The sequence below is a fragment of the Styela clava genome, chromosome 14 (assembly GCF_964204865.1).
Source record: "Styela clava chromosome 14, kaStyClav1.hap1.2, whole genome shotgun sequence".
Classification (NCBI taxonomy): Eukaryota; Metazoa; Chordata; class Ascidiacea; order Stolidobranchia; family Styelidae; genus Styela; species Styela clava.
This window is the reverse complement of record NC_135263.1, coordinates 15437566-15458885: the sequence shown is the minus strand read 5'-3', so window position 1 is coordinate 15458885 and position 21320 is coordinate 15437566. Positions and strand designations below refer to the sequence as shown.

Sequence of the window (21320 nt, the reverse complement as noted above, 5' to 3'; positions counted from 1 at the left end):
AAACGTTCGTTTAATATATCTCTAACAGAGAACAACAAGAGAACGATGTTCAAATATATAATGGCACGAAGTCTAAAACGAAGTAGTCTATAGTTTACCACACCTGGATACCTAGTCTACAGTGGGTACCTGTATCTAACCCTCCGGCCTTTGCATAGTAACAGTTCGTAAAAACAAAACGGAAGACAGTCATTACGCTTGGCGGATTAAAAAGCGTGTTCTCACGAAAGAAAAATATTACAATGAAATTTTGGATGGAATATCAGTGATAGCCTTTTAAGCGACAACAACAATCTTTGATCACTGAAAATTAAAAAAAAAAATGATCAGAATGTACGTCTGGTTTTCTGGAGAGGTCTCATGCTTGAGTTAGGCCTACATTTTTTATTATGTCTGTGACGTTAAAATACCAAACTGTAAACTTGGGCAACAAAAAGACAACTCAAAAATCTATGTACCCGTATTTGCTCGTTTTATAGCCCGGGCCCATATTTTTTCAACCAACTCACTAACCGGGCCCTTATTCAAACCGGCCCTTATTCAAGCACGGGCGCTTGTTATTTTCGATCGTTACAATAATTAATATATTGTTATTTCCAGTTCTCAAGTATGATTTAAACGAGAATAACGAAAATTTTTACTTTTTCTACGCACCGCAGGTACAAATCCGCAAAAGAAGAAAAGTTTTGCGACGCCCTATCAATATTGAAACAACGCACTTGGGCGTCGCGACGCCTAGTTTGAGAACCATGGTGTTACGTAATCAATGCTATCTGTTATGTACTTGGACGCCTAAGGCGTGAGTGTTATCTACCGGCGCTTAAAATTCAACAGCGTTGTGACCACTTCTTATTTTCTATTGTTCTCTACCACTGAAAAATCAGCTTTTACATCGGGCGGCTATTCAAACGGGCCCTTAATCAAGATCGGGCGGAAAAACGAGCATATACGGTATACAAAATACAGAACAACGATGAACATCTACGCTACTTAGCGATTGCTATGGGCGTTAGCAAAGTTTCGATGACCAGACATGGCACACCTGCATACAATTTTTGAATTTTTCATAACAAAACTGATGCATTTTAGACATAAAATCACAATTTTTCATTTACGGTGAAGACATATTGACATAGAACAAGTTTTTACATGTATATTGCACTCGATGTGCACGTCTTGTCAAAATTAAAAATATCAAACATACGGTCAAATATTGCAGTCCAATATGCCTAGGAGGCAATTCACCATAATGAAAATATACTTGATGCCAACATCGGGCAGCAACACCCGTGATAAAAGTCTAACTTTGATACAGGTAGAATAGAAACAAGTCAAATAATAAATATAATTAAAAAGATTATTGTCCGTAAAACAAATCCGTTACAAAAAAGAGTGAGGTGACCACGGGCAACGTAACAGCATAGTAGCACACAGCAGACTGAGTGAAGATTTGATTATAGTGAGCATATCGAGTATATATTGAGCAAACATTGAACATAACATGAATACTCGCCTTAGGGTAAAGTTGCAGAAAAAAGAAAAAAAAGGTGAGTCATCTTAATTCACGACATTTAGTTTTTGAGCAACGATTTTGCAAAATTAGGAAACTATTGGACGTCATGTTACCCACGGACGTACAGCAATCTCAAATATTTCACTCAGGCTCAAAGACATTGTAATTCTCGCGCGTTGGCAGTATTTGCGCATATCCACTGATTAAATCAGAAGTGCGGAATCCGCTTTTACGGTTGCAAAATTAACAAAAAACTTATAGCGACATCTAGGTCAGGGTCGCATTAGCCGTTGATTAGTCACATGACTCACTCGCCACGTTCTGATATTTTTGGTTTCAAATTTTTGGCACTCTACTTTCAACTCTGCGACCACACGCACCTCAATCGCAACAAGTAACCTTCTGCCTCAATCCAACTTTAAATTAAGTCAGTTACTGTTTCATCGCATTTTAATTTTATCATTGCCGTTTTAATTAAAGAAAATGTTACACAACCACGCAGTCTACTCGTTATTGTCAGAGACTGATCACAGCTGATTTTTTGTCAGAGCATGATCTTGTGGTTGACTTGCGCAACTCACGTCTCGTCGACCCAAACTTCAATATTTCCAATATAGCGTCAATTGATTCGGTGTACACAATAAGATTCTAAACTCGCGTTCTGGTGTGTGATACAGAATTATTTGTTGTGAGATGGTTTTCTACACCGTTAAAAATAGACTTTGTTACCTTTATACATTTGGATATATTTCATATATATATAACATTTCAAAGTGGTGCCTCCTAGATTTAGGTGAAAATACAAAGTATTTCCATGTCAAGAAAATTATCCGAAGCATTGCTATTGCTCTATAATTCACATAATACGCCTTCTCTGCTGGACGTTGGTGGATAGTTGTGAATACCAATGCTGGCAGAACTTGATGGAGCTCGTTGAGCAATTGTCATGTGCGTATAAGCAGGATCTTTAGAGGGATATCCAGGAGCCCATTTCATAAATGGAGCTAGACTTCCGTCGGAAAGTGTAACGATTAGAGTCTGCAAAGAAAAACAACAGTGTTTCTTGCAACAAAGTCAAGCTTATTTTCGTTTCATAACATAGAATTAGCGACGAGGGAAAATACAAAAGATTTTGATTTAGTATACGTGTGGCATCTTGGACGAATGTAATTACAAATTATAAAATTGGTATTCTCCAAACGCTCGTTTAATATATCTCTAACAGGGAACAACAAGAGAGGATGTTTATATATATAATGACACGAAGTTTAAAACGAAGCAGTCTCAGTACCTAGTCTACAGTGGGTACCGGTATCAAATAACCTCCGACTTTCGCATAGTACCAGTTCGTAAAAAGCAAAACGAAAGACAGCCGTCACGCATGGCGACTTTTTTCATACGGTAACAACAAGAATTCAAAATTACAAAACAATCACTTTATTTTCAATAAACATATGCCAAGAAACGTTAAAATTTGTTAGGAATGCGGGCTTTGTTAAAACATTTTTACCAATTTGAATTGAAGAAAAGGTATAAATTTATTTACATCTGGGTTTGTTCGCATTCCCACCCATAGGGCAATCAGATCCCTCTTTGCAAATATTTTCGCTCGAAGGTATCGCATGATGACATTGTAATGTTTTTCCGAATAAATATTCGCTGGTGAGCCATTCCGTTCCGCACATATTGCGACCCATCTTTCATAGCCTGTCACAAAATGATCGAGACTCTCTACCCAGTAGCATTTACCGTCGAACTTTATCTCACACGCACCTGAATAATATAGGAAAATACACGTGGTAATTAACTGTTGAATTATATACTGTCGGCGAGGAAGAAGCGGGAATAAGCTTATGTAAAAAAATCGGCCCCCAAGAAGTATGTGTACCAATATGGAGGTAACTAATTTTGTTCGCCTACGTTACATCAAGTTGTGTAAACGCACTGAAACTTATGGGCAGGAGGTATATTCACTCGGCTAACACATACAGTCGTAATAGAACTAAAATAAGGCAAATCGGAATAAAATTATGCCTAACCCAAACCTGGTACACACACTACTGGAGTACCAAAGAATCGATGTTTATTACTACAAATATTATGCAGGAGATGAATTTTCGTTTGGACTTTTTTTATTGGCCGAAGTCTACATGGACGCAGCCATATACCGGTTTAAAGATTGCTGTTGTATTTTTCTGAATACCTTCTCTGCTTTCTAGAATATTTATTCGTTCTTCCAATTTCGCTATCGCCAAGATGAGGGCGGTGTTGTTCGCAGCTGATTGACTGATAACTAAAAAGGGTGTAAATATTTTTGAACAACATGAAGTCAACAGCTTACTAGAAAAAATTAAAATTGCTTCAAGTGTTATATAATTGTGCTAAATTATTTCATAAAGTGGATCTGTTGCAGATGTGTATAATGTCGAAAATCAAACGGTATTTTTATGAGTTCAGTTTTTAAAATAATAACAAGTTAAGCAATACGGATTTTCAAAGGGTCGAGTCTTTTTATATTCGACCGTAGGAATAGGAACAGTGTCTTTCGTGATTTTCAGTATATCAGTTGTACCGCCAGCTGAAAAATCATCTTACCTGGCGCAACCTTCTCTTCTATCTCAGTTTCGATGCGTTCGTAATCCACAATAGCCGGAGGCCCGACGGGTCCAGGCCGACCTATTTCACCTTTTTCTCCAACTGGTCCTCTCTTCCCCGGAGAACCCTGAGATGTTTCCATTCCGATCGATGTATGTGTCCCGTCTCGGGCACAAAGTGTTTGAAATAAATTTTCAATCTGTGCACAAGCTGGAGTATCATCAAATGCATTTGACCAGCTAACTAGTAAAAGCAGACCCAGCGTTTTTATCGTTAACATGATGCAGAGCTATCTAATGATTCTATTTTATATAGACTTATGAATATAAAAATAATTTAAAAAGAAATAAAACAACAAATCAATCTTTTTATTATCCAATATTGCTGTAATGGAAGTCAACTTTTTCAGAAATATAAAACTGCACTCAACATGAATACACAATATATAAAACTTTTCTGTCTTATTTTTCTGTTTTGTTTAATCTGAGATTTTTAGTAATGTGCTCGGTGATTCGAAGTATGTACATATGAGAATATATATATAGAAAAAATTTGAATATTTTGCAATATTTAATTATTGTATTATTGTATTATTTTATTATTTTATTGCATAATTAGCGCAAATTCACATGATTTATGCTCATTATTTGAAACTGTTAGATACAAACCAACTCCCCAGTTTTTGGATGCGAAAGCATAACTCATAAAATTGCGACGACATCTCAAAAAACTCTTTTATCAGCGTGAGTTCTAGTCAGCAGCGAATTTCAAAAAACAACACTTGGTCGAAATATTTTACATTAGGCTTTTTTAAATTTCACCATCTGCGTATTGATAAGCTTTGAATATTTATATCCCAAACTAGTGCCTGACATTTAAGCAAATAACATATATATATATATAGTAGGCTATAGTGTAGTGATATTAGTATTATATGGGCAATCACAATTGTTCATTATTCGACATTACACAATTTACCTCAACTTTAAAAACCATCCTTAACTATATAAATAAAGTTTCAAAATTGACTTTAGGTAATTTGCGATGCACCCACCTCCTCATTGCCCGTAACGTAAGACAAACGCGAGAATTTTTGCAGTTTTAAAAATAGTGGTTTCCTGTGAAGTTATTGATAGGTTCTTGCTCCTTCAGATTTTCCAGGTTTAGCTGATTTTGATTCACCCTCTCATTGCCTGCAACGAATGACGAAGGCGAAAATTTTTGCAGCCTCAATTACATTACAAAAAAATGCATTTCCAAATAATGATTTGCTATCGAGTTATTAATAGGTCCTCGCTCCTTCAGATTTTTCAGGTTCAGTAGATTTCGCTCCATTTCGGCAGTCGTGCGTTTCGTTAATGCTTTCTATAGGTTTACAATACAGACTGAATGACGCCCAGGAAAAGGCCGCGTTTGGAGATTTTTCATCCGAACAACAACTCGTATTGTTTTTAATTTTTGGAACTCAACAAAACCTAGTTGGCAGAATTTCATTACTTCGTTATAATATGATGATTTGAAAGATTTTTTTCAAAGCAATTCAGAACTGAACAATGTCATCATTCAACGATATAGAAGTTATGATGTATTTGCGTGTTTTGCTTGGTTGATTGATATACACAAAAAATGATCAGAATGTACATCTGGTTCCATGGAGAGGTCTCATAACTTTTGCTTGAGTTAGACCTACATTTTTTTTTGTCTGTGACGTTAAAATACCAAACTGTAAACTGGGGCAACAAAGAGACAACTCAAAAATCTATATATACAAAATACAGAACAACGATAACACATCTATGAGCTACTTAGCGATTGCTATGGGTGTTAGCGAGGACTTCGAGGACCAGACATGGTACATCACCATACAATTCGCAAATTTGTCACAACAAAACTCATGCATTTTAGACATATTAATCACAATTTTTTATTTAGAGTGAAAACCTATTGACATAAAACAGTTCTTCACAGGTATATTGCACTTGAGTGCAAGTCTTGTCTAAACGCCTTAAATATCAAACCTAGGGTCATATTGATGACTTGCCCATACACGCCTTCCCAAGTTGTAGCGCAATGCGTCCACAAACGTGGTTGACAAAGAAAGACGCAACCGATAAGCCATTACGTGAACCAACCTGCGGCGGCGGCGACGAAACCATCTTGCGAAAATTGAAATACGGCCGAATAAATGAGTTTCTTTAAATATCTCTGAAACACTCCATCCATTTAACCTCAAAAACAAAGTATGCTGATTTAAATTAACCGAACAGTTTTAAACGTATTAAGTCCTTTATTTTATGAACGAAATGTCAATACATAAACTCGAAATCTCTAATATGACGTCATAACAGATTAGTTGTTACGTCAATGTATCGGAGGTGTCTTACAATTTGCATAGCTAGGCTAAGGTGTCTCGTCGTCCAAATCCGTAGACTGCCGTCATTCTAAGTATATTTCTTATTATCGTAACGCAGTTGTTTTTCCGAAGACCGCCCGTGATCCAAATGCTTTTGGATTGTCTTAGTCTCGTGAGCTATATGTTTTATGATTGTTCTTACTCAAAACGTCTCTCTGATATCTCGGATAAAAGTCCTTTTAAAATCTTATTTATGATACAAACTTGGCGATAAATGTACACGATAAAAATGAAAGTCAAAGCAAGAATTTTTACTTACATTTTTAAAATTATTATTCCGGCAGGTACATGCACTTGGTAAATTGTGTTCCACCAATAGCAATATTTCTGCAATTTCCGAATAGCACATGTTTCTAAACCAATATAAGAAGCTACTTTTCTGTCAAGGCATAATCTTGTAGTCCATTACCACGACTCGCATGTCCAATACCTACATTTATGGTTGAAAGTTATCTGGGCCGGCCAATAACAACCAATTTCATTTCACAGAGACATCAGCACGACGCTAATTCGTTGGAAGAATTCGAAGATTTGACAATCCCTCGACATACAATTGTTAGCACGAAACATAACACTACCCACCGTGTGATCGCAACCGACAACCAGTGCATTCTAAATCAGACCACTTTCGCTCTACTTACGCCAAAAAAGTCAGGACCAACTTGAAAAACTTATCAAATCAGGAGATATAGTTCCTTCTAACCCTGTTTTATTCATTTCCCATCGCAGTTGTACCAAGGAGGGATAGCGATGAGGTACGAACTTGCGTTGATTCTAAATTCCTTACCAATCAGACAATAAAATACACATCGCCAATTATTCAAATGGGCAAATGAATTACAATATTTCAGCAAATACGACCTTTCGAAAGCATATCACCAAGTCCAAATACCTCTTCACCAACCTGATATGAAGAAGGCTGCTTTTAAAAGACGGTTGCTTTGAAGCAATGATCCTACTATTTGATCTGTGCAACGCCTGTTCATCATTTTCTCGTTTCTTTGTCGGAAGTTACTTCCGGTTTGAAAAATATATTCGTATTCGTGAGGGATTGCTTTGCTATCTTAAAACCACTGTTTAACTATTTTGTTTATACTGTCAATCAAATCCCTCCAATTGTGTTTATGTAAAACAGGTCAAAGATCACTGTGGAATCAATTAATATCAAGACGTCTAGGAAATGGCTTTTCATTATCATTACATCTTCACTGCATTTGATTGTGGATTGTATGTGTGTGAAGTAGTGCTTGGAATGCTCTTAGTGAAAGTGGTGGTTCTTGAAAGATTTTTATGTAAACTTTGATGTGATGTGGCGAGGTCCATTTGGTGCAAAACAATAAGACTCCAAACAAGCGTTCTGGTGTGTGAACCCAAATTTGATTGTTGTGAGCTGGTTATCTACACTATTGAAATTAGACTTTGTTACATTGTGATTGCTTTTTAATTCACATAATACGCCATCTCGGGTATACGTTGGTGGGAAGTTGTGAATACCAATGCTGGCAGAACTTGATGGAGCTCGCTGAGCAATTGTCATGTGCGTATAAGCAGGATCTTTAGAGGGATATCCAGGAGCCCATTTCATAAATAGAGCTAGACTTCCGTCGGAAAGTGTAACGATTGGAGTCTGCAAAGAAAAACAACATTGTTTCTTAGTATACGTGTGGCATCCTGGACATTCTTACAATGTAATCGCAAATTATGTAATTGGTATTCTTCAAACGTTCGTTTAATATATCTCTAACAGAGAACAACAAGAGAACGATGTTCAAATATATAATGGCACGAAGTCTAAAACGAAGTAGTCTATAGTTTACCACACCTGGATACCTAGTCTACAGTGGGTACCTGTATCTAACCCTCCGGCCTTTGCATAGTAACAGTTCGTAAAAACAAAACGGAAGACAGTCATTACGCTTGGCGGATTAAAAAGCGTGTTCTCACGAAAGAAAAATATTACAATGAAATTTTGGATGGAATATCAGTGATAGCCTTTTAAGCGACAACAACAATCTTTGATCACTGAAAATTAAAAAAAAAATGATCAGAATGTACGTCTGGTTTTCTGGAGAGGTCTCATGCTTGAGTTAGGCCTACATTTTTTATTATGTCTGTGACGTTAAAATACCAAACTGTAAACTTGGGCAACAAAAAGACAACTCAAAAATCTATGTACCCGTATTTGCTCGTTTTATAGCCCGGGCCCATATTTTTTCAACCAACTCACTAACCGGGCCCTTATTCAAACCGGCCCTTATTCAAGCACGGGCGCTTGTTATTTTCGATCGTTACAATAATTAATATATTGTTATTTCCAGTTCTCAAGTATGATTTAAACGAGAATAACGAAAATTTTTACTTTTTCTACGCACCGCAGGTACAAATCCGCAAAAGAAGAAAAGTTTTGCGACGCCCTATCAATATTGAAACAACGCACTTGGGCGTCGCGACGCCTAGTTTGAGAACCATGGTGTTACGTAATAAATGCTATCTGTTATGTACTTGGACGCCTAAGGCGTGAGTGTTATCTACCGGCGCTTAAAATTCAACAGCGTTGTGACCACTTCTTATTTTCTATTGTTCTCTACCACTGAAAAATCAGCTTTTACATCGGGCGGCTATTCAAACGGGCCCTTAATCAAGATCGGGCGGAAAAACGAGCATATACGGTATACAAAATACAGAACAACGATGAACATCTACGCTACTTAGCGATTGCTATGGGCGTTAGCAAAGTTTCGATGACCAGACATGGCACACCTGCATACAATTTTTGAATTTTTCATAACAAAACTGATGCATTTTAGACATAAAATCACAATTTTTCATTTACGGTGAAGACATATTGACATAGAACAAGTTTTTACATGTATATTGCACTCGATGTGCACGTCTTGTCAAAATTAAAAATATCAAACATACGGTCAAATATTGCAGTCCAATATGCCTAGGAGGCAATTCACCATAATGAAAATATACTTGATGCCAACATCGGGCAGCAACACCCGTGATAAAAGTCTAACTTTGATACAGGTAGAATAGAAACAAGTCAAATAATAAATATAATTAAAAAGATTATTGTCCGTAAAACAAATCCGTTACAAAAAAGAGTGAGGTGACCACGGGCAACGTAACAGCATAGTAGCACACAGCAGACTGAGTGAAGATTTGATTATAGTGAGCATATCGAGTATATATTGAGCAAACATTGAACATAACATGAATACTCGCCTTAGGGTAAAGTTGCAGAAAAAAGAAAAAAAAGGTGAGTCATCTTAATTCACGACATTTAGTTTTTGAGCAACGATTTTGCAAAATTAGGAAACTATTGGACGTCATGTTACCCACGGACGTACAGCAATCTCAAATATTTCACTCAGGCTCAAAGACATTGTAATTCTCGCGCGTTGGCAGTATTTGCGCATATCCACTGATTAAATCAGAAGTGCGGAATCCGCTTTTACGGTTGCAAAATTAACAAAAAACTTATAGCAACATCTAGGTCAGGGTCGCATTAGCCGTTGATTAGTCACATGACTCACTCGCCACGTTCTGATATTTTTGGTTTCAAATTTTTGGCACTCTACTTTCAACTCTGCGACCACACGCACCTCAATCGCAACAAGTAACCTTCTGCCTCAATCCAACTTTAAATTAAGTCAGTTACTGTTTCATCGCATTTTAATTTTATCATTGCCGTTTTAATTAAAGAAAATGTTACACAACCACGCAGTCTACTCGTTATTGTCAGAGACTGATCACAGCTGATTTTTTGTCAGAGCATGATCTTGTGGTTGACTTGCGCAACTCACGTCTCGTCGACCCAAACTTCAATATTTCCAATATAGCGTCAATTGATTCGGTGTACACAATAAGATTCTAAACTCGCGTTCTGGTGTGTGATACAGAATTATTTGTTGTGAGATGGTTTTCTACACCGTTAAAAATAGACTTTGTTACCTTTATACATTTGGATATATTTCATATATATATAACATTTCAAAGTGGTGCCTCCTAGATTTAGGTGAAAATACAAAGTATTTCCATGTCAAGAAAATTATCCGAAGCATTGCTATTGCTCTATAATTCACATAATACGCCTTCTCTGCTGGACGTTGGTGGATAGTTGTGAATACCAATGCTGGCAGAACTTGATGGAGCTCGTTGAGCAATTGTCATGTGCGTATAAGCAGGATCTTTAGAGGGATATCCAGGAGCCCATTTCATAAATGGAGCTAGACTTCCGTCGGAAAGTGTAACGATTAGAGTCTGCAAAGAAAAACAACAGTGTTTCTTGCAACAAAGTCAAGCTTATTTTCGTTTCATAACATAGAATTAGCGACGAGGGAAAATACAAAAGATTTTGATTTAGTATACGTGTGGCATCTTGGACGAATGTAATTACAAATTATAAAATTGGTATTCTCCAAACGCTCGTTTAATATATCTCTAACAGGGAACAACAAGAGAGGATGTTTATATATATAATGACACGAAGTTTAAAACGAAGCAGTCTCAGTACCTAGTCTACAGTGGGTACCGGTATCAAATAACCTCCGACTTTCGCATAGTACCAGTTCGTAAAAAGCAAAACGAAAGACAGCCGTCACGCATGGCGACTTTTTTCATACGGTAACAACAAGAATTCAAAATTACAAAACAATCACTTTATTTTCAATAAACATATGCCAAGAAACGTTAAAATTTGTTAGGAATGCGGGCTTTGTTAAAACATTTTTACCAATTTGAATTGAAGAAAAGGTATAAATTTATTTACATCTGGGTTTGTTCGCATTCCCACCCATAGGGCAATCAGATCCCTCTTTGCAAATATTTTCGCTCGAAGGTATCGCATGATGACATTGTAATGTTTTTCCGAATAAATATTCGCTGGTGAGCCATTCCGTTCCGCACATATTGCGACCCATCTTTCATAGCCTGTCACAAAATGATCGAGACTCTCTACCCAGTAGCATTTACCGTCGAACTTTATCTCACACGCACCTGAATAATATAGGAAAATACACGAGGTAATTAACTGTTGAATTATATACTGTCGGCGAGGAAGAAGCGGGAATAAGCTTATGTAAAAAAATCGGCCCCCAAGAAGTATGTGTACCAATATGGAGGTAACTAATTTTGTTCGCCTACGTTACATCAAGTTGTGTAAACGCACTGAAACATATGGGCAGGAGGTATATTCACTCGGCTAACACATACAGTCGTAATAGAACTAAAATAAGGCAAATCGGAATAAAATTATGCCTAACCCAAACCTGGTACACACACTACTGGAGTACCAAAGAATCGATGTTTATTACTACAAATATTATGCAGGAGATGAATTTTCGTTTGGACTTTTTTTATTGGCCGAAGTCTACATGGACGCAGCCATATACCGGTTTAAAGATTGCTGTTGTATTTTTCTGAATACCTTCTCTGCTTTCTAGAATATTTATTCGTTCTTCCAATTTCGCTATCGCCAAGATGAGGGCGGTGTTGTTCGCAGCTGATTGACTGATAACTAAAAAGGGTGTAAATATTTTTGAACAACATGAAGTCAACAGCTTACTAGAAAAAATTAAAATTGCTTCAAGTGTTATATAATTGTGCTAAATTATTTCATAAAGTGGATCTGTTGCAGATGTGTATAATGTCGAAAATCAAACGGTATTTTTATGAGTTCAGTTTTTAAAATAATAACAAGTTAAGCAATACGGATTTTCAAAGGGTCGAGTCTTTTTATATTCGACCGTAGGAATAGGAACAGTGTCTTTCGTGATTTTCAGTATATCAGTTGTACCGCCAGCTGAAAAATCATCTTACCTGGCGCAACCTTCTCTTCTATCTCAGTTTCGATGCGTTCGTAATCCACAATAGCCGGAGGCCCGACGGGTCCAGGCCGACCTATTTCACCTTTTTCTCCAACTGGTCCTCTCTTCCCCGGAGAACCCTGAGATGTTTCCATTCCGATTGATGTATGTGTCCCGTCTCGGGCACAAAGTGTTTGAAATAAATTTTCAATCTGTGCACAAGCTGGAGTATCATCAAATGCATTTGACCAGCTAACTAGTAAAAGCAGACCCAGCGTTTTTATCGTTAACATGATGCAGAGCTATCTAATGATTCTATTTTATATAGACTTATGAATATAAAAATAATTTAAAAAGAAATAAAACAACAAATCAATCTTTTTATTATCCAATATTGCTGTAATGGAAGTCAACTTTTTCAGAAATATAAAACTGCACTCAACATGAATACACAATATATAAAACTTTTCTGTCTTATTTTTCTGTTTTGTTTAATCTGAGATTTTTAGTAATGTGCTCGGTGATTCGAAGTATGTACATATGAGAATATATATATAGAAAAAATTTGAATATTTTGCAATATTTAATTATTGTATTATTGTATTATTTTATTATTTTATTGCATAATTAGCGCAAATTCACATGATTTATGCTCATTATTTGAAACTGTTAGATACAAACCAACTCCCCAGTTTTTGGATGCGAAAGCATAACTCATAAAATTGCGACGACATCTCAAAAAACTCTTTTATCAGCGTGAGTTCTAGTCAGCAGCGAATTTCAAAAAACAACACTTGGTCGAAATATTTTACATTAGGCTTTTTTAAATTTCACCATCTGCGTATTGATAAGCTTTGAATATTTATATCCCAAACTAGTGCCTGACATTTAAGCAAATAACATATATATATATATAGTAGGCTATAGTGTAGTGATATTAATATTATATGGGCAATCACAATTGTTCATTATTCGACATTACACAATTTACCTCAACTTTAAAAACCATCCTTAACTATATAAATAAAGTTTCAAAATTGACTTTAGGTAATTTGCGATGCACCCACCTCCTCATTGCCCGTAACGTAAGACAAACGCGAGAATTTTTGCAGTTTTAAAAATAGTGGTTTCCTGTGAAGTTATTGATAGGTTCTTGCTCCTTCAGATTTTCCAGGTTTAGCTGATTTCGATTCACCCTCTCATTGCCTGCAACGAATGACGAAGGCGAAAATTTTTGCAGCCTCAATTACATTACAAAAAAATGCATTTCCAAATAATGATTTGCTATCGAGTTATTAATAGGTCCTCGCTCCTTCAGATTTTTCAGGTTCAGTAGATTTCGCTCCATTTCGGCAGTCGTGCGTTTCGTTAATGCTTTCTATAGGTTTACAATACAGACTGAATGACGCCCAGGAAAAGGCCGCGTTTGGAGATTTTTCATCCGAACAACAACTCGTATTGTTTTTAATTTTTGGAACTTAACAAAACCTAGTTGGCAGAATTTCATTACTTCGTTATAATATGATGATTTGAAAGATTTTTTTCAAAGCAATTCAGAACTGAACAATGTCATCATTCAACGATATAGAAGTTATGATGTATTTGCGTGTTTTGCTTGGTTGATTGATATACACAAAAAATGATCAGAATGTACATCTGGTTCCATGGAGAGGTCTCATAACTTTTGCTTGAGTTAGACCTACATTTTTTTTTGTCTGTGACGTTAAAATACCAAACCGTAAACTGGGGCAACAAAGAGACAACTCAAAAATCTATATATACAAAATACAGAACAACGATAACACATCTATGAGCTACTTAGCGATTGCTATGGGTGTTAGCGAGGACTTCGAGGACCAGACATGGTACATCACCATACAATTCGCAAATTTGTCACAACAAAACTCATGCATTTTAGACATATTAATCACAATTTTTTATTTAGAGTGAAAACCTATTGACATAAAACAGTTCTTCACAGGTATATTGCACTTGAGTGCAAGTCTTGTCTAAACGCCTTAAATATCAAACCTAGGGTCAAATCAAATATTGCAGCCCAATATGCCTAGGAGGCAATTCACCAAAATAAAAATAGTCTTGATGCGAACATCGGGCAGCGACACCCCTGATAAAAACCTAACTTTGATACAGATTGAATAGAAAGAAGTCAAACAATATATATAAATAAAAACAATAATGTCCGAAAAAACAAATCCGTTACAAAAAAGAGACTCCGGGCACCGTTAAGTACAGATGAGTTAACTAGGGGTAACGTAACAGCATAGCAGCACACAGCAGACTGACTAAAGGTCTAAGTTAGAACGAGTTTTTCGCGGTATACTGAGCATAACATGAATACTCCACCTTGCGGTAAAGTTGCAGAAAAAAAGATGATTCGTCTTAATTCACGACATTTTGTATTTAAGACAGATAACCGATTACACACATGCGCAAATGAAATACTATATTTTAGCAAATGTGACCTTTCGAAAGCATATCACCAAATACCTTTGCCCACCTTGATATAAATAAGGCTGCTTTCGTCTGTCCTGAGGGATTGTTTGGACCAATAATCCTACCATTTGGTCTGTGGAATGACTGTTTCTCATCATTTTCTCGTTTTCTGTTGGCAGTAACTTCAGGTTTGAAATTTAGATTCCTATTCTTAGACGATATATTAATTGCAACCAAAACTGATGGACAACATCGCCAAGCACGGAAAAAACTTTTCCTAATCCTTCGAAAATGCGGACTTGTAAATACGTACATCCAATTAATTCTGCAACGCTCTTTAGTAATCGACGCTCTTTAGTAATCGACTCCAGCCGATTGGCACTGGCAGCCGTTCTTCAGGAATGAGTTGGCGGCGAATGGTCGCCTCTAGGATTCGTTTCAAAATCACTCAATTTAGCACAAAGTAACTATTTCGTGTTGATCGTGAGCTCTTAGCTGATTACGCTGTGATACGTCATTTTAGCACAAAACTGAAATGCAGGAATATTCAGATAGTAATAGATAACTATTTTCTTGTTAAATCCATAAAAAATCCCACCGAACCCACACACACGAATCTCACATACATTTGAATAGAATTAATGCTTTAACACTGTTCAACGTTGATATATTAGGTCCATTTGGTTTAAGCAGAGACTACAACTACATTCGGATGTGCGTAGACCATTTCTCACGTTGATAAGAATGCATCCCTTTGTCTGATATCTCCGCGTAAAATGTTGCCAATCACGTTTTGGGACAACAAAAAATATCGTCACAGATCGTGGAAAACAATTCAAATGCCAGCTTTGGGCAGAGCAACTTGAGAGCAGCCTCCTAACCAAGTTCATATCTCTAAAGAACTCAGTAATGCAACACACGTACACATTCGTGCCAAATCTTCAAAGGGAACACTTCATCCCGTCTATACCGGCCCGCACGGGGGTTTTCCAGGTCCAAAAAGTATTTTACGGTCGCATTCAAGCCAAATCTTCACAACGTATCAACTTGGAACCAGTTTTCCTTCCTTTTTGTGACCTTTAGACGTCCCCAGCTGTCAAATTAAACCCTGCTCCATTCTCCAATTTGAGCAATGCTCAAATATTTGGACGCGAAAGTCAAAACAAAATAATACGTGTATGCAATCTGTCACAGTAGGCTAGCGGTACGGTACCGCTCAAAACATTGCTCATAGAAATCTTAATACATAATTTATAGCCCGATACATCAAATCAAAAGACCAGGAACCCCTTAGATCAATACAAAGGTATTGTGAAAAGTTTTTTAACAACAACGTTTATGGTTCATATGTTCCATCAACACCTTTCATCATCATGACCTGCCTTATCTACAACAATTGTAATAACTACAGATATATTTACAAACACTATCAGTTTTGTTTCAACGAGGTGTCTTAATTACACTGCAATCAAACTATCGATGGTCATTTTCGCGCTTGAGTATTAAATAAAAATATATTTTTTAAATCATTATAAACTGTAAAATATTTAATTACATTAACTTCACAACCACATCCAGATGCGCAATTCTAAATAAAATATAGAATGAGACTGAGTTTGGGTTCAAGTTTGGACTGATGGCTTCGCTGTGGATACAGTGATTTTCCTTGCAGCTATATCTTATAATATATTATACCCACTCACGTATGATGAAGCTCTTCCTATATCATTGGTTTACGTATCTCTTCTTTGGGCCAAGGATTTTCGAAGACGCTTGTTTTGCATATTCTTTAGACAAAAGTTCTAAAAAAAGTTCTGTAATAAATCGATTCCTCAGAAACAAAAATTTTGTTTACACTGTCAATCAAATCCATCCAAGCGTGTTTATGTAAAACACGTCAAAGATTACGGTGGAATCAATCAAAAGTAGAACCGCCTAGGAAATGCCATTTTCATTCCGTCTTCACTGCATTTGATTGTGGATTCTATGCTTGTAAAGTAGTGCTTTGGAATCATCGTGGTGAAAGTGTGGTTTTCGAAATATTTTTCATTCTCAGGCGAAACCCCATCAGAATATCCGAACTTGGCTGCGATTTATTTAAAATATCATTTGTCAGTCTTAGTTTGAGATCAAGAACAATGTTACCATCACGTAATTTATTTAATTGCATCATTGTAAGTCAATATGTTACAACAATATGCAACTGTTACATAACCGGGGCGGACCCGATTAAAAGGAAGGCGGTGCAGAACTTTTATCGTCATTTATGGGAATGAATAAGAAGAGATAAATCAGGAAGTAAACCCCAAAAACCCAAAACTTGAGTTATCGAATTTTAATAAGACTTGAACCGTACCAGGCTATCACATCGTTGTCATTTCTTATCAACTATTCCTCAAGTTTACTTAACTTTACTAAAATTTGATTTTTAATTTTAGCAGTAGTGGATTGCTAATTTGAAATAGATTCATCACTAATAATGGGTTTTAATTGCTTAACGTTGGCTGTGTTTCTGTGTGGATCAGTTTTTTTGGCATTTGCGGAGAAATGCGCGCTTCCCATACCACAAGAAGATCTTGATATTTCAAAGGTATAGATTTACCATTATTTCAATTCTCAAACGGAAGAGTATATCCTTCTTTTACCTTATTTCTATATTTAAAATGTTATCAATTCATCGATGAACTATTATGCAATCGAGGTACGTATTATTCATAAGTAGAATAAATATTTATGGATATAAATAAATCTTTGACCCAAGATAACAAAAAGTCCAACTTATTTCAAATTTTACTTACAGCTAGAAGACACAGTTTGGTACCTCGGAGTTCAAACTAACGACGCCGTTTCGGCAGCCGTGACATGTGCTCGAACGAACAATTTTACAATAACTTCAGCGGGATTTAGTGCTCATATGGAGGAATTTGGTGCTGGGTAGGTTACTTGTATCCATTTCCGTACATATATATCATAACTTTCATCGTCCTCAACAGCTTAACCTAGCTCGTGAAGCGCCACACTTATTTGCACTCGGTGGTCGTGGAAGCTCATATCTCGGTATCTTGATAGACATATGGTGATCGACATGACTTTTGACCGATTATGTCCCATTCAACAATAAAGATTGTTGATTTTGCGATACTCTCTCCGACGTTTAAAATCTTTGGTCTTTGTAAATCTATTTTACTTTCAGTTGAGATTTGAGCTTCAGCTTACGCGAAATCGGAACCGCCGCAAGAAGCGCAATTCTCACTTGATGACGTCATCGCACCCAAAAAAACGAATCCCATAGCATAGAGCATAGAAACTTTTGAAATATATTAGTAATAGACTTCTGGTGAAATATACAATCCTCAACCACTGACAATTTTGACTCAAAGGTCCAGTAGTGTACGAGAAAACCGATCATTTTTGTAACAAGAAGAAGAAGACTACCAGCAAGAACAAAAACAACATTATCATAACAAAACGGTTTATATGTATCCTTCGTGTCGAAAAAGTCGACAAAACTCAACCCAATCACGTCCAATGATACTAGACAATTTGAAATAATTTGTAGTACAAACTTTTACATCCTCAAATCAAGTGATATATATTTTTTAGGTCGCACAAAACTGATTTTATCGGTCACGTTATACGCCACAGACTAGGAGTTTACCACCGAAGTCCTGAAGACGGTATGACGTATACATTATTATATTTTTACAATATATATAGTTTGTTGTACTATAGTCTACAGTAGCTCTTTAGAACAGTCTTCTATACTCTTGATCTTAGCTTGAAACATAAAACTAATTTATATTTATTTCTAGCGTAAAACTAACTGTAGTACTATTATATTACAGAACCATTTATAAAAGCCGCACACGAGTACAAGTTAGACGGAAAATTTAATGCCGAAGCGCGTAAAATAGGTATGTGTTTATACATATGCGTAACAAACATTTTTTTATGCAATTTTGCGGCATTTGCAGTGAAACATAACTTCTTACGTTTTTTCAACATCATGTTGCCTGAAAATGAAAATAAAAATTAGGGGTGTGGTGTTTGAAATTTGATAGAGGGTGTTCACCCCCTATAGGGGGGTGTGGGGAAATCACTGTTTGAAGCAAATGGCACGAGAAAGCGTCGTAATAATACATCATTTTGAAAAGCGTATTTAAATAAAAAAAAATACCTAAAATTTCTCATTCTGTTATGAAAAGTGATTTTTGATGAGTGGGGAAATAAATAAAATTGAACACATTTATATGGGACCATCTCTTTTGTAGCATGCCGTCAGTCTACATATAAAGCCTAAAGCAACCATAGCTGCAACTGGTAGCCTATCCTAACTGAATACCAAAAGACAGATTAACAGTGCTACAGCGCCAGCAGTGTCCCGAGCAATAAAATACAAAATCTAGCAGTAGATCAAATAATGTTCGTCACACTTTAAAAAACGGAATTAAATATTTGATTTCAGCCAGAGATTCATTGTATAAGTTTGTTGCAGAAAAGTCTATTTAGGTGATTTTAATGATGTCATCCACATTAATTTCTGCTGAATTCCAGTCATAAAATAAAATATTTACTATCGATAAATAAGCGCACATTGCTCGACAAAAAATGTTTTATTCTTATGCTGAATATCCTATACTTTTAACAATTTATATAGTAATGACGATAACCACTATATTTCAAAATAAAAATAGATATTATTTCAATTTTCCTGCACTATAGGCTAATGTTTAATATTGTTCCTATTTAGATGAGGAAAACTTGATCCAAAACGAGTACGTATTTATAACCGATTATTCCAATTACTTTGGAGTAATGCTATGTACCGCAGAAGGTGAGTAAACTATAATTTTATTGGACACGTAGTGGACATAGCAATCGTTTTGTTGTTATGTTGTTCTTTGCCACGTTTTGAAGAAATCGCTTTTATCTTTGATTACTGGACCAATTGCTTTGAAATTTTCAGTGGTTAAAGATAAAATTTTCCACCAGAAGGCTATTACGTATTTGCTATGACGTCATTAGAATTATTGCCACTAGATGGCGCAACATGTTCTTATATTTGAGCATAGCTCTCTTGTTTATGAGTAACATTTTCATTGAGCTCAAATTAAAATTCATCTTAATATGGAAAATTATACTACCCAATAAGCAAGCCATTATATGAAAAGCTCAGTGGTTCTTTGCGGGGTTTCCTCTAACACACCGCCAGTTTACTTGCAAATCCTGGAGCTTATATTATTATAGGAATATTCACTGGTACTCCTGAAGTATGCGCACCATGATGTCGCACAACCTGAACCCCAACATGGTACACAATCTGAGTTCAGGTTGTGCGCCATCTTGATGCGCATACTTCAGGAGGTCCATTATTTGAATATATTCAAATACCTATCGCTATTGTTTTGCCAGTATTTGGCTTGCTTTTATACATATTTATAGTTCGCACAATTCTTCTATCTGTCAAAAACAAGTGTCGCTTACTATAAGTTAAAATAATCACAGATCGAATATCTCCCCTGCTACATATTTGATTGATATAGGTTTGCTGTGAACATCAGAGACATCACTTTATTTTTATCTTATCAGAGTAAGCTTTCTAACTTGGTACCTTTTACACATATTTATGGCTCATTCACAGGAGAATGGCTCCTCTGGAATTCCTTCAAGCAACCAAAGCCATCTCTCAATAGTGTCATCAAATTCTACAACAAACTCCACGAACTTGGTGTCTCTGCTCGTTTTCATGCATCTCTTTGCAATGAAATAGATTTCACCGAATAGAAGATAAATAACCAAACGTTCCATACCGTCACAACCTATATATTCTCCTATTTCGTATAACCAGTTTCTATTTTCATCGAAAGTTTTCATTGAATTATTGTTAACTAAAATACCTTATCATGTCTTAATTAATAGACGAGTGTTCAAATCCGTGGTAACTGTTTCATGTATTTTATTGTTATCATTTTTGTTGAAGGTGAGTCATGTTTCATAATTGGTCATTCGTGCAAACATTTGTCACATCAATTATTCTCATAAACCATTTTTATTCAATCGTTGATTAATTCTATTCGGATGGTTGCAAATAATTAGTGCACTGTGATAACATCTCGGTATCAAAGAAGTTAATACTCGCTTTTGAAAGGATATAAATATGTTTAAAAAAATTTCCCAGTTGTTCAGTTCATGGTAAATGTTTTGTATATATATCTTATACTACTGTATAATCTAGAGGTATTATAGTTTGTGTATGTTATATGTAACATATGCTAATTAATAAAATGTATCCGGAAAATCGTTTTGCGTCTAAAGGTTTTTTCTGGTCCGGAATAAATCGCCCAGTGACGCATAGTGTTTATATCATATTTGAAGCAGGAAAGCACTGCTCAAATACATGGACACAAAAGCCAAAACAAAATATTTTACCCACAATTTCCCCAAGATTATATCCTGGACGAAACTGAACCTGTGGACCATCGTAGCTTACTAGTACCGATACCCGGGCTGCCCTATCTTTACCAGGTCCCGA

General features: G+C 36.1%; 3 protein-coding genes across 3 annotated transcripts; 1 reads left to right on the top strand and 2 right to left on the bottom strand.

The window, feature by feature from the left end:
• Window positions 1-369: 369 nt before the first annotated feature.
• LOC144431987 (uncharacterized) lies at window positions 370-4422 on the bottom strand. The gene is made up of 4 exons (XM_078119944.1): window positions 4109-4422; window positions 3717-3806; window positions 3060-3286; window positions 370-2551 (listed from the first exon to the last, which is right to left on the bottom strand). The coding sequence occupies exons 1-4, from the start codon at window positions 4386-4388 to the stop codon at window positions 2363-2365; spliced, it is 786 nt and encodes a 261-aa protein (XP_077976070.1). The 5' UTR covers window positions 4389-4422; the 3' UTR covers window positions 370-2362.
• A 4322-nt stretch (window positions 4423-8744) lies between these two features.
• On the bottom strand, window positions 8745-12661 carry LOC120326024 (uncharacterized). The gene is made up of 4 exons (XM_039392234.2): window positions 12348-12661; window positions 11956-12045; window positions 11299-11525; window positions 8745-10790 (listed from the first exon to the last, which is right to left on the bottom strand). The coding sequence occupies exons 1-4, from the start codon at window positions 12625-12627 to the stop codon at window positions 10602-10604; spliced, it is 786 nt and encodes a 261-aa protein (XP_039248168.2). The 5' UTR covers window positions 12628-12661; the 3' UTR covers window positions 8745-10601.
• A 4092-nt stretch (window positions 12662-16753) lies between these two features.
• On the top strand, window positions 16754-21080 carry LOC120326034 (uncharacterized). Its single transcript, XM_039392245.2, has 6 exons — window positions 16754-17378; window positions 17589-17722; window positions 18392-18465; window positions 18634-18702; window positions 19539-19622; window positions 20430-21080. Exons 1-6 carry the CDS (start codon window positions 17268-17270, stop codon window positions 20570-20572), a joined length of 615 nt encoding a protein of 204 aa, XP_039248179.2. The 5' UTR covers window positions 16754-17267; the 3' UTR covers window positions 20573-21080.
• Window positions 21081-21320: the final 240 nt, after the last annotated feature.

Excerpts from the sequence above, each read along its gene's own strand:
- LOC120326024 (XM_039392234.2), bottom strand. The coding sequence starts at position 12,627 with ATGTTAACGATAAAAACGCTGGGTCTGCTTTTACTAGTTAGCTGGTCA. Across the intron at positions 12,046-12,347 it reads AGAAGAGAAGGTTGCGCCAG|TTATCAGTCAATCAGCTGCG; the intron begins GTAAGATGATTT and ends CACCCTTTTTAG. Across the intron at positions 11,526-11,955 it reads TATTCTAGAAAGCAGAGAAG|GTGCGTGTGAGATAAAGTTC; the intron begins GTATTCAGAAAA and ends TATATTATTCAG.
- LOC120326034 (XM_039392245.2), top strand. The coding sequence starts at position 17,268 with ATGGGTTTTAATTGCTTAACGTTGGCTGTGTTTCTGTGTGGATCAGTT. Across the intron at positions 17,379-17,588 it reads AAGATCTTGATATTTCAAAG|CTAGAAGACACAGTTTGGTA; the intron begins GTATAGATTTAC and ends TTTTACTTACAG. Across the intron at positions 17,723-18,391 it reads ATGGAGGAATTTGGTGCTGG|GTCGCACAAAACTGATTTTA; the intron begins GTAGGTTACTTG and ends TATATTTTTTAG.
- LOC144431987 (XM_078119944.1), bottom strand. The coding sequence starts at position 4,388 with ATGTTAACGATAAAAACGCTGGGTCTGCTTTTACTAGTTAGCTGGTCA. Across the intron at positions 3,287-3,716 it reads TATTCTAGAAAGCAGAGAAG|GTGCGTGTGAGATAAAGTTC; the intron begins GTATTCAGAAAA and ends TATATTATTCAG. Across the intron at positions 2,552-3,059 it reads GAATGCGAACAAACCCAGAT|ACTCTAATCGTTACACTTTC; the intron begins GTAAATAAATTT and ends TTTTCTTTGCAG.